This window comes from Neovison vison, chromosome 9 (genome assembly GCF_020171115.1).
Source record: "Neovison vison isolate M4711 chromosome 9, ASM_NN_V1, whole genome shotgun sequence".
Classification (NCBI taxonomy): Eukaryota; Metazoa; Chordata; class Mammalia; order Carnivora; family Mustelidae; genus Neogale; species Neogale vison.
In genome coordinates, this window is record NC_058099.1 from 22,438,679 (window position 1) to 22,456,189 (window position 17,511).

General features: G+C 38.7%; 1 protein-coding gene across 1 annotated transcript; it reads left to right on the plus strand.

Annotated features, from left to right (window-relative positions):
* Nucleotides 1-1,209: 1,209 nt before the first annotated feature.
* On the plus strand, nt 1,210-12,835 carry TXNDC8 (thioredoxin domain containing 8). The gene is given in 4 exon segments (XM_044264260.1): nt 1,210-1,233; nt 4,159-4,263; nt 11,143-11,208; nt 12,716-12,835. Coding segments are annotated over 4 exon segments (315 nt in total).
* Nucleotides 12,836-17,511: the final 4,676 nt, after the last annotated feature.

Sequence of the window (17,511 nt, forward strand, 5' to 3'; positions counted from 1 at the left end):
GACTGCTGATATCTGCTACAAAAGCCAACTTGGCCTATGGCCATACAGGAAAATGCACACACTTCATACTTCATCTAATACATACAAAAAAGGAGGGGCACCTGGGGGGCTCAGTGGGTTAAAGTCTCTGCCTTTGGCTCAGGTCATGATCTCAGGTTCCTGGGATCGAGCCCCGCATCGGGCTCTCTGCTCAGCAGGGAGCCTGCTTCCCCTCCTTCTCTCTCTGCCTGCCCCTCTGCCTGCTTGTGATCTCTGTCTGTCAAATAAATAAATAAAAATCTTTAAAAAAAAAAGGAAAGGCTGGCAACTCCCATACCTGAGAGACCTGACTGGATATACAGAAAGACCAGAAAGGAAGATTTTGATGTTTTTATGTTATTCTAGAATTCTGCAACTTTTCATTTTTCTTGTAATTGCTCTGAAAAAGATAAGGGGAACATTGGTCATGGCCACGTTTGGGTTATTTCCTAACGTTAAATTCTGAAAAATGACAAATCACCATGTGTAGGATTTGGCAAAATGCTGTTTTTTGTATGACCCGCCAGCTAAGAATGGGTTTTGCATTCTTAAAAAAGATTATGAAAACAAAGACTAGGCAATAGAGTCCAGGTCCAAGTGGTCCAGAAAGCCTGAGTTATCTGGTTCTTTACAGAAAATGTTTGCCCACCCATGATCCAGTCCATAAAAGTGAAATTTCGTTACCTCCTAAATGATTAGAACAAAATAACAAAGTTCAGAGAATTTATGACTCATAAAACCTAATTGGTAGGAAGCCTACAATTATAGGATTAAGGCTCTCCTATTTTTCTCAATTGCAAAACAATCCCCTCAATCTCCCAACTGAAAATAGTCTTCACCTATTTAATATTAGCTTGCTTATTTCTCATTTGGTGGTTGCAGGGGGTGGAGAAGGAAGAGGGGTCATGGAAATAGACGGCAGAAGATCAAAAGTAGAAAGACTGATGATTGAGTCTCCGCACAAGGCCCGCAGTTGGCTGGCTCTTGGCTGACCACACGTTGACTACCTAGTCATAACATAAAAGTGAAATTCACTTCAAGTCTGCCGAAGTTCTGGGTTCTGAGATGTCATGTTTAATGACATCATAGAGAAGTTACCCTTCTATTCCAGCTAGGATCTTTTCATGACAGACTGCTACTGTGAGCCAACTGAACCAACAGGCAGGTTTCGTCAGCAATTCCCAGGAAATGATGGTTCAGATTATTAAAGACATGGCAAGTATTTATATGGCTTCACTGATATTTCAAAAGAGACAACCTTGAGAACAGATTTGATAAACCTTAAGAATTTCCTTTATTAGTATTCCTTCACTGCTCTGCTCTGTAGCAAGGGGAGTTGTTGGTTTTTTTTTTTTAAGTCTTGCTCTCTTTTCTCTTGCTCGAGAGATGGCACTATCTAGAGAGTAGCCAAGCAACAAATTGATCGGAAGGGTTTTGTTCTCTGATTCTCATTTCTTCCTCTGACTCTAGCTGAATCCAGGCCAACTCCTAACACATCCTGTCCTGTACCTGATTCCACTGATTCCACCTTAGCTGCACCAGGAATAATCCATGAAAATAAAAGTCTGTATATTTCTCTTATTCTAGAAAATAGAAACCTCAGGTGTGCCTATGGAATAGGGTAAGAAAAATGACAGCCAACAGTGTCAACAATTCCTTAGGTGGTATTTTATAAAGCCACTTTCTAACCATTGTCCAGTTTTACTGACACAAAAAATCAAAATCTATGGATAGGCCAGGGAGAGTTCTTTATTTATAAAGAAGAAATGTAAGAGTGGTTAAGGTTCTACACCATTTATGAGGGAAGTGGGCCTTAGAACCCAGACATTCTGGTGCCAGGCCCTGTTACAGGAGGCATGGGTCTGGGGGGAAGGGGGGAGGCATAGGGCTTGGGCCTGCTATCCATCAGTACCCTCTGACTTACACTTTTGACATTTTCCCCAAATGCAGCTATATATAAGGTCACAAAAGTGAGGCTAACCAGATTGAAAGAAAGCATTGCCATGTAGATTTGCTATAAGAAAATGTTTTAAAATACCACATATTTGTATGTGATGCTGCTTTTTTTTTAATTTTCTGGGAATCTTACAGAATAACCCAGGGTCTCACTAACCCTGTGAGATGCCCTGTCTCCTTCTCAGAGACCTCTCCTGAGGGCCTGTTGTCCCCTTCATGTCTGTATCCTAATGTCCCCTTCTATTCGAGGTGAACCTTGGCCACCTAGACTACAGCTCATTTCCTTCCTTTTGGCATTATCTTTCTCCTTTTTTCTTAACAATGATTACTAGCACAGAGCGTATTTTACTTACTGATCTTACCATCAGCTTCTGCCTCTAAACATAAGCTCCAGGGGCACCTGGGTGGCTCAGATTGTTAAGCACCTGCCTTCAGCTCACGTCATGATCAGGATCCTGGGATCAAGCCCCCCAAAGAGCCCCCAGTCGGGCTCCCTGCTCAGTGAGGAGCCTGCTTCTTCCTCTCCCTCTTGCTTGTGTTCTCTGGCTCTATCTCTCTGTCAAATAAACAAATAAAATCTTAAACAAAAAAATAAAACTCCTAAAATAAATAAATAAATAATCTCCACGGAGGCAGGGAAATGTTTTCTGTTTTGGTTTTTTTTTGTTGTTGTTTTTGTTTTTGCACAAGCTGTATCCCAGCAGTGTGTCCATTACTTGGCAAAGCATCAGTCTTAATAGGTACTTGTCGAGTCAGTGAGTATCCTATGGGGGTATTCTCTTCAGAGGACTTTAGCCAAGTCAAATTCATGGATCCAGCTAGGCCAGTTTACACCTTAGCATCTGCTGAGAAGTGAGGGTGTTGAGGGCTTGTGAGGATGACACCTACTGAATAATTTCAGAAGCAAGTAAGAAACGGAAGCTTGGCCTAGCTCTTTAAAGAGTTAAGTAACCCCCCATCCTAGAGGAATATGGGTAAAGAAAGAGAGCATATCTTCCTTCAGTCATCTGTTTCATCTGCTTGAAACTAAATCAAATCGCAACAAAATTGTTAAGATTCCCCTATTACAGAGCAGTATGCCATTTGTATGGAATTAACCCCATTCCTAATTCCAGTGATAGGCCCTGCTTGACTTGATCCATTCCCCATCTTAATGATCGGTCCAGGGATGAGTATGTGATAGAATTCAGGCCAGTGAGAGGGAGAGAGAACCCCATGACTAGAAAGAACTCAGGAGATGATTTTGTGTACTGCTTAGGGAAAGGGATTGTGGATTAGGCTGCTTAGGTTAGCAGTCCCAAGCAGCTGGTTGACTGGAAGAAAGTTAATAACCTTTTGTTTTATTCTATCTGCAAAATGGAGATAAAACTAATACCCATTACAGAGGGTGATAGTAAACATTAAGGAAGAGGACACCAGGTGCAGAGTAAATTAGCTACTATTGTCGTTGCTATTCCAGTGAGAAAAAGAAAAGTAAAAGAAAAATAAATAATGTACGGAACACTGCATATTAGCAAATCATTCATCAACTAAACAAATCATTCATCAACTCTATGAGTACTTGCCAGGTGCCTGGTCAGTGGCCAAGGAAGTTATGATAAAAATGGCCTGAGGTTCTAGAAAGGGAAACCTTTACTTAAATGATCTGGACAGCTGATGGAAAAATCACTGCAGATTCTCAGTGAGAAGAATGTCAAATCTTTAAATGTATGGTTTGACTACAGCTTTGGTAATGATTACCTCCCAAAGCAAAACAAAACAAAAACAAGAAATGGATTCAAGGTGTTAGACTTCTTTTTCTTCTTTTAAATTTCACTATTAATGCCTATTTGGGTCCTTGTTAAAAAAGTCAAATATAGATGTCCACCTTGAACAACTATCCACCACTACCTTCTACCCCTTATCTTTCATTGATCAATCTTATTTCTCCCCAGAGGTAACCTACTATTAAGAACCACCACTTGGTAAATACAGTTCTAATCACTTTTTGCAGATTTATGAGTCACTTATGTATACTTAGAAAGTTAAATATATGTGACCACAGGGACTTCTAGGAAAAGTGTGTCTCCTGGAGAATGATAGGGTGGGGTATCTCGTTAAGGTTTTCAGGAACTGAAGTGTCATTATCTGCTAGTTGTATGAAATGCAGTGATTATGCATATTTCATTTATGCTCTGGTCTCAGGATGAATTAAAAACATTTTTGAAAGCTGCCGGAAGCAAACTTGTGGTGGTTGAATTCTCAGCAAAATGGTGTGGTCCTTGCCAAAAGATTTGTCCTCTTGTTCATGTAAGTATCACCTGTATATATTTCCCAGTTTTTGAAGGAATCTTAAATCCCCTAATAATTTTCTCAATCTTAAAAATTTGCACTTAAAAGCCATATGGAATCATAGTTTTTTGAAGTTTCCTGATTATCCAGATGATAACATACCAAGATCTAATAAGATCGTAGGTATACATACTAGAAGATTAATACTACTTATCTATGGCTAATTCTGCAAGCAGCATCCAGATGAGCAAAAGGGTACAGTTGTACAAATGAATGGATTATTCATAATAATGACATTTTGCCAAAGTTCCAGAGTTCAGAAGTTCTAAATATTGGAATAGTTTATGAAAAAAAATGATACTTGTTTTTTTAACTATAATATAAAAGAACAGATTTCTCCCATCCTTCAACCCTATTATCAGAACTTAAGTCTTACACATTCTTTCATGTCTTTTCTACTTTATAAACTATTTTAGTAAAATATTCTAGTTAGTTATAATCATATAATTTTATTTGGGTCTTTTTTCCATGTACACATTATTTTGCCTTTATGTAGGGTCTCCAGATTATAACTTTAATGTCTATACAGTGTTTCATCTGGTTAATTTCCTTATTGCTCCATGTAAAAGTTTTTAGCATTTTATTTATTTTTGGTGTCACATGCCACAGAAAGAACTTCGGAGCATTTTCATTTCTCCTTATCTTGGAGAAGTTTCACACTTATGGTCAATTTTGTGAAATATTTCTTCAAATTTAAAAAAGTTTTGATTTCTCTACACGACTGAATATACTATGGTCTCTTTTCAGAAAAGTTTCTAACATTTCAATTTGAGCTGGTTATTTTTTTTGAAATTTAAATTTCTTTTGTTTCCCTGTTCTTTTTTTTTTAATGTTCATTTTGCCAGCATATAGTACATCATACATTTTGTTGTAGTGTCTTGAATTCATTCTAACCACAGTCACAACCTTTGACATTGATTTATATCCAAGTACAGAAATTGGCTACATGACATCCCAACATCCATTCTGTACCTAAAAATTATTGGACTATCCAGAGGAAACATTTTATTATCTCATGGGTCCCTTTATTCTGACACTCAAAACTTGAAGAAAGAAAATGTTCAGTGTTCAGCTTCCAGAGTATAAATATACTCACATGCCACAGAGTCAAAGCTGATCAAATTCCAACAGCCAACATGTGACATTTCCAGACAGTGCAATGAATGTGAAGGCTTAGTAACTCCTCTCTTCATACCTTTGCCCTAAGGGCAATAACAGTTCTGCCACAGTTTTGTCCGGGCTCCTGTAGCTCTTCCAATACCCATTCCTACTTTTATAGACCTAGTTAGCCCTTTGGAGATAAACTGCCCAAGTGGTCCAAATTTGAATGTGCCATCTGTTTCCTGGTGGAATCCAGATTAATGCAAATATAGTTTTAAAATAAATTTTGGCAAAATCATACTGAAAGACTGTCCAGATGTTAAAAAGAATCAAGTAGACACATACGGAATAGTGACATTGTCTCCAAGACAATGTAGTATTAAGTGATAAGAGTACAGTATAGAAAAATATATCTAGGATGGTCCCATTTATGTAAAACAGACACATACATGTACATGTATATATATAAACACACACATATAATATATAGAGAAAAGGGAAACAGAAAGGTGCATATCAAAGAAGTTTTTTTTTCCAGCAAAAGTGTATTAATTTTGGATTCCTTTATCTTTCTTGTAAGGTTTGAAATTTTGCATGATAATTATTCAAGTACCATGTGCGTAATTTTTTTAAACTTCTAGTACATAAGGGGAGGGAGAAAGGGCTTTACTTACTCTAGGTTACTTTACTAGTCAGAGATCAAAGCAGGGAACAGAAACCAAATTAAACAGAAAAGAATTTTAATACAAGGAATTAATTGCTCTTAAAATTATTGAAAGGTTAGATTAATAGGTTCCTTGAATGATTCTCTCAAAACACAACATACCCCACTTTGAGGATCCTAACTTGGCCATAATCAGAAGTAAGAGGGGGATGGAAGGCCACTCCCCTTCCCTGGAAGGAGAAAACAAAATGACAATAGAGTATCAGTTGGAAATTAGAACCAGAATCATGAGGCTCCTACTGTCACAAGTGCCTCTGGACTTCCAGGAAGCTGATGTCTGGGCACCAGTGCCTGAGTCTGGTTTCTGCTGCTGCCTCCAGCAAAAACCACTTCCATTACCCACAGTTTTGCTTTCCAGCAGGAACATCCAAAGACAAGAAGAAAGTAGCAACTGTCTCACTTCCACCTTCCATGTCTCTCCTGCATGTATCTCATGGGAAAAATCAATCTGCATCCAGAACTCTAGCTGCGAGGGAGCCCAAGGAATCTCTACCTCTTTTCCTTTCCAGGCTCTGCAGGAAGGTGGAATGGAAGTTAGCCAGCTAAACTTCTGTAAAGGACAAGACAGTCAATATTTTCAAGTTTGCAGATTCTGTGGTCTCTGTGGTAACTACTCAGTTTCACTGTTGTAGTGCAGAAGCATCCAGTGGCAATGCACAAAAGAACAGGCAAATCGTGTTCTGATATGATTTAATTTACAAGACCATGTAGAGACCTGGCTTTGTTCTGTGGGGTGCAGTTTGCTGACCCTGGGTGAAGAGGATCATCCTGAAAAGAGCATTTTCAGGAGAAAGGAGAAGTTATATATCTGTTGAGAAATTTCTTGGTATGATCATGGAAAAACAAATAAGTATTCTGTGAGGTATACTTACAGTGTACACGGAGGCAAGGTGACAAATGAACTTCAAACAGAAAGTTGAGGCCAAATCAAGAAGGACCTTGTGTTATAATTTAATGAGCTTCTGTAGACAGTCAAAACAGAAGAATTTTAAAAAGGGTTCTACTGTGGTCAAATGGAGAGTGTAGAGAATATTTTTAGCCGTGCTATACACAAATGGATGAGAAAGACTGAAGGCAGATAACCCAAGGTGACAACAGTCTCAATGATAGGTTTTCCAAAACTAGGGCAGTGGTTTTGGAGAAAGAAGGGAAGGTCAAATTCAGGAGATATTTTAGAGATGAGATCAACGGAATAGGTAAACGAATAGTAGCAGACTACATACGAGGAAGAACAGAGTCGAAGGAAGAGTGGGTGGGGATGGGGTCATAAGTGGATGGAATGGGGTAATGAAGGAAGGCAGTGTCCAGAGGGGAACCCAGCCTAGCAAAGAACTTATATCTATCCCATGTATACATACTACTTGATGCAAAAATGGCAACTTCCATAACCCTATCCATTTCCTGACAGGCTCTGAAAACTTCATAAATACAGTTAGATGTCCACATAGGTCAAACTCATTCCCATGACTCCTACTGGGGAACATCCATATATCTTCAGACTTTGAAGTACAAGTCAATTGCCCAAGAGTTCATGGGTGATCCCATTTTCCTATAAGGCACAGAGATGCTGCTGACCAAAATCAGCTTCTCTTCTGTCTGAAAATATACTCTGTTATCTGAGAGTTTCTCCCCATTTTCACAACCTTGATGGGCCACCAAAGAAAGAATTCCCACTTCGGTCACAAACTCCAGACAACAGCTGAAGAGAATCCCTACAACAGAAGAGTTTCCATTGTCTCTGGATACCTCATACCATCAGAGAGAGGTCCCATTTGAAATAGGTCACTGGAAATGCCTGAGATATGATGTTAAAGCAGACAAATCCAGATGCTATTAAGTGTCCTTGAAGTATGAACACAGCTGTCTGAAAAGAAAAAACACAAGGGGTGACATTTACAGGCTGCCACTGCATCCACTATTCCCAGACCCATTATCAACACCTTTGTCACCACTGCTGCCTAAGATGCTTTCAGAACAAACCAGAAGCAGAAGAGAGCTGTGGCTTTCCTCTGTCCCTTCACCCTGCAGAGTAAATCTGGACCCACAGGTCATGATTTCTTTGCTTCCTTTCCCAGCTTTGAAACTCTGATCTCCAGTATGGTTCTTTAGACTCTGATTCTGCCAGTGATCTTGACTTGACCTTGGTATCATGTCATATTTGACTCCCGTGCTTTAAGTTCCAGGCAGTAGTGAAATGCCAGAGTGATGCTCAGCTCTCTTGAACAGTCTTTTTGTTCGTGGTTTGTTTTTGCCAAGAGAAAAGTGTGTAATTCTCATGTTGATTTAGTATTAATGTTAAGCTAATAGGGAATTTTTTATTCCTTTATTTTGAAGGCAATGTCTCTGCAGTACCGAAATGTAATGTTTGCCAATGTGGATGTGGATGATTCGCGGGTAAGAATCTTAGATCCTTCCATGGGGATACATAAAATCCAAATGCAGTGTCTTTGAAAGTCCTCAGTGATCTCATTGATTATATAGTCAATTTTAAGTCAAGTAGAATTTTGTAATTTTTTTCTTTTAATTGGTAGTAAACTTATTCATAATGTTCTTAGATGTTTTGTATTAATTTTTAAGTATGTGAGAAATTATGTGACTCTCTTCCTGCCCCCTCCTCTCCCATACTATGGCAGACTTCCCAGCATTTTTCTCCACTTGCTCTCAGCTCTGCCCCAGAATCCCGCTGAGCAGAATTGCTCTACACAGACAATATTAGTTGGATGGTATTGCGTTCAAGGTGAAAAGTGGTTGTCACCTTGTCATTATTAATCAATTACTAAAACTTTACTTGATGCATTACAGACATTTTAATTAATATACCTTGCTTTCCTCTTGCTATATCTTGTGCTTTTTGTGGGTTTTTTAAACATCACAGGAATTCCAAGAAATCCTTCCTTCATTTCCCTCCTTAGATTCTTCTTTCCTCACCCTCTACCCCAAAATAATCAGCCTCATGTCCTCAGTCAAAATGTGCCTTATTGGGGGCACCTGGGTGGCTCAGTGGGTTAAAGCCTCTGCCTTCGGCTCAGGTCATGATCTCAGGGTCCTGGGATCGAACCCCGTGTCAGCTCTCTGCTCAGCGAGGAGCCTGCTTCCCCCTCTTTTTCTCTGCCTGCCTCTCTGCCTACTTGTGATCTCCATCTGTCAAATAAAAAAATAAAATCTTTAAAATAAAAAAAAATGTGCCTTATTGGTATACACAAAGTATCTGAAAAGTTATTCTTCCTAATATTTGTCCATTTATAACTCAGAAAAAAAAACAGTAACAAGTGATCATTGGACATACTGGATTAAATCTGAGCTTTAGAATAACAAAAAATCTGTTATGCACCCATCCTTTTCTTTATAGTTTTGTGACTTCTTATCACTTATAAACTTCATTTTCTTCATCTGTAAAACAGGACAAATAAAACTTAACAATATAAAATGAGATTAAATACATAAGATATATGACATAGTTCCCAGAACACAATAGAAGTTCCATTTCTCCATTTCTTTCAAACTTCATCAAAGTGTTACAGTGTTTAATTGCCCTTGAAGGTGAATCATATATTGTGCATTCAGAATACACCCAGGATCATTATCTCTTTGTCCTTTCTTATATTCACAGAGTTGTGCAACCATCACTGTCATCAATTCTAAAACATTTCACCACCTCAAAAAACAAAACAAAACAAAAAACACTTTGGAGGTTCTAGTGGTTACCCCCAGTTCCTTCTCTCCCAACTCTGGGCAGCCATAAGTCTATATTCTATTAGATTTGCTTATTCTGAACATTTCATATAAATGGAATCATCGAACAGGTGGTCATTTATGACAAGCTTCTTTCACTTAGCATGAGTTTTCAAGGTTCCTCTATATTCTAGCATGTTATCAACATTCTATTCCTTTTCATTGCTGAATAGTATTCCATCATATGGCTACACCACCTTTTATTTAGCCATTCAGCTATTGATGGACTTTTGGGTTGTTTGCACCTTTTGACTTTTATGAGTAATGATAGTATAACATGTATATCTATATTTGCATTTCTCTTGAGTACCTATCTGGGGTGGAATTTTTGCCATATATTGTAACTCTATGTTTGACTTTTTGAGAAACTGGCAAAATATTTTCTAAAGCAGCTACGCCATTTTATATTTCCACCAGCAGTGCGTGAGGGCTCTCCATGTTTCTCCACATCCTCCCTAACACATGTTCTTGTCTGCCTTTTTGATTATAGCTCTTTCCCTTTTCAGGTGAAACAAAATGCATAGTTTTCTTTAACAGTAATTTATTTATTAGTTGTCATTGCTGTGGTCATGAAATTTATAATTTAATGTGTGTGGATCTGTGTGTGTGTGTGTGTGATAGGCGGCAGGGGAGGGATTCACCCCCATAAAATGATATGTATATTAGAGAGAGAAGTGCAGTCTGTTGATCCTTTCTTTTGACTTTTGAACCAGATAAACGAAAACTGCCATTTGAAAGAAGATCGTAATGGATTATAAAAATGGCGATTCTGACATATTTTCTTGACTTTGGATTTATCTTTCACAAACACAGGCAGTGAAGCGGGGAGTAAGTCCTAAAAGAAAGAGACATTAAACCCTAACTGACACTGCGAGACCAGTATTAACACCCCATGTCTCACGTGTGCCTTGTAAAGGTACCTCTACTCTTCCTTATCTTTGCAATGTGCTGTCTCCATATTGGGTTCAACTGGGGTCCCTCTGCAATCTTTCACAAGTTCTTCTAAATAGAGTTCATTTAGTCCTTTGGCATCTATTTTGGCCTCCATTTCTCAACCCTCTCCCAGGGCCCTGAGAGGAGAAAGTTCAGGAATTCAGAGAGCAACCATTTTCTATGGTAGCATTCCTAGAAGCTTTGACATTCCTTGGCAAAAGACTCTACCAAGTCTTAGCTGTCCCTGGTCTTTCAGACATGCCTCCTGAGAAGTCACAAAGTTCTGGACTCGGTATAGAGTGTGGATACCAAAATTGTGACTTCATGCCATTTCATTCCTTTCCCAGGACTTGGCCCAAATTTATCATGTCAAAGTCATACCCACATTTCAGATGTTCAAGAAGGCCCAGAAGGTATGTTTCCATGGTAACTGGCAGAGTTGAATTATAGAATCATCAGAATCTAAAAAAAGGCCTGGGGTATCTAGGATGGATGAAACAACGGCATTTATTTTGAATATTTACCAATAGAATTCTTAGTTTCTGAACTTTCCATATTGGCGAGGAGTACAAAAAATGCATGAATTGTAATAAATATTCTCATTCAGACTGTCTGAGATATCCAAATCCGTAAGAAATATCTCACGATTGTCCCTATCTTATCCTTTTTGATGGGGCAGAACCACCAAAAAAGAAACTTACAGAAAACAACATGATGAAATTCTCACACAAATGTATACAAATTGTTGGCAATACTTGGGTATACATTAATCAAAGACAATCACAAGGCAGAAGAGCCTAGTAGTTAAGCATGTGGGCTCTGGATATAGGTTTCCGTGGTTCAAATACCTGATCTATCACTTCGTAGCACTTCACTTAAAAGCCTCTTTGATCTTAATTTCCTTATCTGTAGAAACAAAGATCATTAAGTTTCTCCCCTCAAAGGGTGTTGAGAGAATTAAATGAATTAATATGACTCAAGTTTGTAGACCCATCCTGACACGCATAGTGCTGAGCACGTTACGGTAGTTGTTATCACAAAGATATTAATGAAATAAAATGTCTGAAATATTTCACGTGTGATGAAAGTAGTAATTCCACATATGGCTGGGAGCATTGACAATTGTACATACCTTATGAAAAGTAGCTTTGCAACATGCTTAAGAGGAACAAACTATTGATTCCCTTTCACACAATTATCTATCCTTGGAAACCTTTGCTATGGAAATACCTCAAGGAAAAATAAGTCCCTAAGTGTATAGTAATTGTAGCATTACTTCTAACAAAATACAAAAGCAAGCTCAATGTCTTTTCTAGTAGACCTGCTAAAGGATTTGTGTTACATCTACTGTATGAAAGTGTGTGCGATTAAAAGTGTTAGGAAGAACATATGTAAAGCAAAAATATTCAGGCTTAAACTTTGGGGAAGATTGTGTCTACAACATAAAAAGTGAAAGCAGTTGGTGGGCTAGCTATGGAATTTCATTTTTAGCTTCTATTTGTTGGGTATTTGCTATAACATAATTGGTGCAATAGATATAAATAATTCTTCAAAAAGAATTAACTCTACCTATTCCCTCTCTTGAGTGTTTACTTGAAAATTGAAACTATTAGCCTATGTATCCCCAACTCCCTGTCCCCCATAGATCAGATTGTTTCTGTGCCATTTTTTATCTTCTTCTCTTCCATCTCAGAAATGAAAATGCTTCCTTCTTTTGAAATGGATTTCATCCATCATACCTTGATTGCATTCTCTCCCTTGTTCTCCAGGCCTCAATCAATCAGCTACCTTCTTTTAGACCTGGTGTTTGGACACTCGTTTTTGCTACCAACTGCCATTCTTCATTCTCTATCAAGAGTTCTTTGATTTTCCTCCAGGTTACCATGCCCTTTCCCATTCTTGATCCATGTGCTTCCTTAGGGCTCCATCTCCAGGCCTAGACCTGTGAGTGAACTCCATCCCCATCAAGAATAGCCCCTTGACTCCAGTCAAGCCAATCCAAGCCCTACCAGAGCTACTTGTAAGACTTGGCTTAAGTAGCTAAGTAAAAGCCTTCTCTTTCAATTTCACTGGATTTGAACTTGGGGAGATGTGAGGCTGATGGTATACAACTAGCTTGCCACCATAGGGATCTTGAAAAAGAAGCCACCATACATCAAAAGAGCAAATTCAGACCAGAAACACCAGTGGCGTTGTTTGAACCCTGAAGCTGTCCATGCCTGAAGCCTGTACTACCCCTGCAGATTCTTTAGTTATGTAAGCCTGGGGTTGCTTTTGCTGTCACTTGCAACCAAAAAATTTCTAATGACAAAAAAATCAATGTTCTTTCAGACTATTCATGATCTAACTCTTGCAAAAGTAGAATATATTTACTGCCTTCAATTCTCATTTATAATTTATTCCTTCCTCTGCTCTTTTAAAAGTCACCAAGGATCTTCCAGCACCTAATTCAAATAGCCATTTCTCAACCCTTGTATTCCTTGATTACACAAAAGCACCATTAACTAATTAGGTTCTATATTCTAGAAACTTCCTCCTCTTGTGGCACCTATGCCTGATCCTTTCCCCCAGCTCTCCTCTGGCTTATCTCCTACGCTCTGAAAATACAAGTGTTTACGAAGGTTCTTTTTCCCATTCTACTTCTTCTCCTTTAGTAATTTCATCCCTACTTATAATTCCAGCTATCACTACCTTTAACGTAAACAAGTGTGATAGCCCTCCTCAACCCCAAGTTGACACCATAGCTCTGTTTTCTTTCCTAAATAGATCCTGGCACAGCTCCATGTATGTCATTTTCTTATTTAAAATTGGATGCCCTTCCCCTCCACTGTCTGCAAAATCAAGACTAAACCCTCATATTCAAGTCTGACATTTCAAATTTGTTCACAATTTTGACCCAATCTACTTTTCTAAGTCCATTTCTGTTTGACTCAGACCTTAACTTCATGTATCTTTGTCATACTATTCCAAGCACCTGGAGGAGTTGATGTCAGTATGTAGAAGAATCCCCCTGGGTAGAAAATACTCATTCCATGTTTGATTCATGAGCCAATGAACAAATGAAAGAGTAAATGAAAGCTGCTATCTTTGGCCTGCAACCCACTGCCAGCTCTGCCTCCCCTCCTTGTTCTGTCCTCATACCAGTCTGACTCAGGAAGGGTTTCTCTTCAGCCCAGAACAGCTTTCTGGTTTCATCTCTTCTGCAGATGATATTGCTTAAGGTTTGTAGCAACTCAACAGTTGGCTTTCCATTTTATGAAACAAAACTTAGGGTGCTCAGCTGACTATGTGTCTTAAGCTCTTGAGCAAATCCATAGCTATGCTTTTGAGGAAAGGCTTGACCCTGCTTGGTTTCAGTTCTATATGGAAGTAGAAGAACTTTCAGTTGGGGGTGGGGTGACCTCTTATATTAATTTTTTCTAAACTGGTTTCTATAGGGACAGATCCCTTTTGAGTGGTTAGAACAAAATGCCTGTATTCTAGGCATCATGAAGGCATCCTGAAGGATCTCAAATTTGAGTTTTATGCCAGTTAGCTGATGGAAAAGAAAATTAACTGAATTGATGACACCATGCATTAAGCTGACCTGCCTCTCCCTCTATTTTAATTCCAGAGTTAGCCAGCCTCTGATTATAACATGGATACACATGTCCCAAGAAATGTTCTTGAGAATTGAGGGTCTCATTGAATATTACTAACTTAGCATCTTGGTTATGGAGTTATTTAAAAAACAACAACTTGAGATCATTCATGTCATAATATACAAATAAGTCTACTTCTAAACTTTGTATGTATAATCGTATTTCCACAAAGAGTCATACTTGGGTCAACTTAGATATCATTTGAAAACCTACATAGAAGATTGGCAATGCTGGCTTCCATTTGACAAGGAATAACAATCTGTGCAAAAGACAACAGCAGAAAAAATACGGAGACAGAAATCCTAAAGATATGGTATTACAAATCCCTTTACCTCTTTGACTCAATCCCCAGCATTTCATATCTGAGATCCATATAGGGCTTCTGGAGGGTTCCCCCACCTCTTCCATTGCATCCAGAGCTGCAGTCAAAACCTGAGACCTCTGAAATGCCCCCAGGTTCTATCCTGTAATGGTCTGTACAGGAAAATCACTGGAACCAGAGAAAATTGAGCGTAACTGTGCAAAAGGACCAGTCTATGTGAATTTCCCTCCTCTCTCAATAGAACTGACGAGGAAAGCTACCAATGACATTCATTGTTTTCCTTGGAGTGGAAAAAGATTAAGTTCATTTCTTTGAGACCACTTCCATCTCTCTTTCATCTGGGACAGTGCAACTAAAAAATGACTTAGGAAAGCAGTTAAATAGCATCTATCTAGTATTAAAAAAAAAAAAAAAAGCCTAGAATCCAGTTTCTATTAAGGGATGTTATAAGAAAGGTACTCACATTTCTGGTAAAACGTCTGGCAAAGAGCCACGATCCATTATGCCTTTTTAAATGTACATTGTATAAAAAGCCCTGCGATAATTCCTCATAGAACAGAGTTAGGAAAATGTTTGCTGCCCTCAAAAATATGATCACTCCCTTGCATTAGATCAGATGGTTTAGGGAATCCCCTGAGTTTCTCTTTTATGATTGCTGCCAATAATCTCAAGATTACTTCCTTTACTCAAATACAATAGCCTCCCCCTTCTCTGCAATTTCCTGGCATTCCCTTAATTGCCATCTCCATACCAAATCATACTTGAATGGTGGTGTCACTTTATCTTGCCCTTGATTCTAGCTCATTTCAACTATTTTCAAAGATACATAAAATATAAACAAATAAAACTTTAAAAGACTGAAGCAGATAAAGCTACATAACCATGACTCAGGGTCTCAGTAGATAAGAGGCATTATGTGTTGCTGGAAGTTTCCAGGCAGATTTGGATGGCCCCCTAGCAGGGATGCACTATAAACAACAGTTGTAATTATTTCACACTGTTGGGGTGAAAGACAATGAAAGCAAATTCTAGGCAATAAATAAGGTAGGGTTGTTTCTTCCTGCTGTATTCCTTCGTGTTTTCACCTGGGACATCCACATCCTGTTCCAGTAAGATTAACTATTGTTTAAAAAAAAAAATCCACAGTGTCTTTCAGAGGGGCCATCCAAAACCTTGGTTGAATTTTTTTAACCAGAATATTATAGTGTATTCTATTATAAGTAGAAAAATACATAAACTGCAATGTGCATATGATAGTAGTTATTCATTGAGCCTCTGAAGCCCATCAGGAGATCCCCTGGGTTAATAACATTGATTCCAGACCAACGTTGACATATCAGTGGAATAGCAGAAAGGAAGAGTAACAAAGACTTAGCAACTCTTGGCCAACTGCTTAAACATGGGCCAACATCAGAAATTTGTTCCCTCTTTCATTTTTTGATGTGAGAATAAATGGCTTCTCAAAGCACTTTAATCTACTCATAAGAGCCATAGGATATAGGGGCATAGATGCTAATAAGTGAGCTGTTTACAAATGAATAATTCGGAAGAACTAAGAGCTCCTATGCTCACATCGAGGCAGGGGAAGTTCCTGTCCCTGTGCCTGTGAACAGCAGGGCTCCTGCTCAGATGACACAGAAGTCATTTCAGTGCGCTCCCTCCTTCAAGTAGGTATAAAGAATCCCCAAGGGGCAGCACCATGGGGTGCTTGGGAGAGGACAGGATTGGTTTCTTCGAGAGCCAGGCAGGGACAATAAGTGAGATAATAGAAAGTGAGGAGGGTGGTGGTCCTTGGAGAATCACCCTCCCAAATGCTCATTGTTCAAGTTCATAAAAAATAGTACTTGATTGCCCAAAAGAATGTCTGTGGCTAGTTTTTGCCGTCTCTGGAGTCAGGCACCTGTGGGTTGAACCCCAGGTCTGCCTTTTATTATTGTGTGACCTTGGGAATGTGCCTTCACCACCTTGAATCCAGTTTCCCTCTCTTTGGAATGGGGACTGTATCATGTATCTTTGAACTGTTGTCATGAAAAGTTGTGATAATGTATATAAATGCTTTAGCACTAGACTTGGTACATATTATAAAATAAGGTTATTGCTAGAGCCCCAGAATCTGTCTGTGCCCCTATCTCCTTGAAAATCTATGAATAAATAGAAATTTGGAAGCAGTGGTTAGGAGAGACCTCTAAAACTCTTTGAATAACTATGATATCCATTTAAGCTAAGTCATCTTAGCATTTAAGAGTTTTCTGCCCAGGGATATTCAAACTGTTAAGGATGTTGTTACGACACAGAGGGTTTCTACCTGAGGGAAAATAAAAGCACTCTCTCCCATAGTGTCTAGGGGTTATATGTCAGCCCCATAAGCAGCTGATACATCAACAGAGATTAATTGACTGGGAGGGGCAAGAACTAAGTGAGATAGAGGGAAAGAAAGAGAGAGGAGCAGCAAGCATTTATCACCATTTGGCACCATTGCTAAAGATACTGCTCTAGGTATTTGCAATTCATAGGCAGTAATTACTTATACACCTCTTGTCTCCAGGGCAGGGATTAGAGTGAGGCGGGTGATTACAGGTATAGGGTGGAAACCTGTCTTTATTTGAATTTTTGATATTTTGTTCATGATGGATTTTTTGCATTAATGTTTGACTTTTAAAATATATATTAAAATATTATTTATCTTAGTTACTGAGTTCTGGGAACCCCTTAAATTTTATATCCTCCTCCAAGCTCTGCCCTCTAAAGTTTAA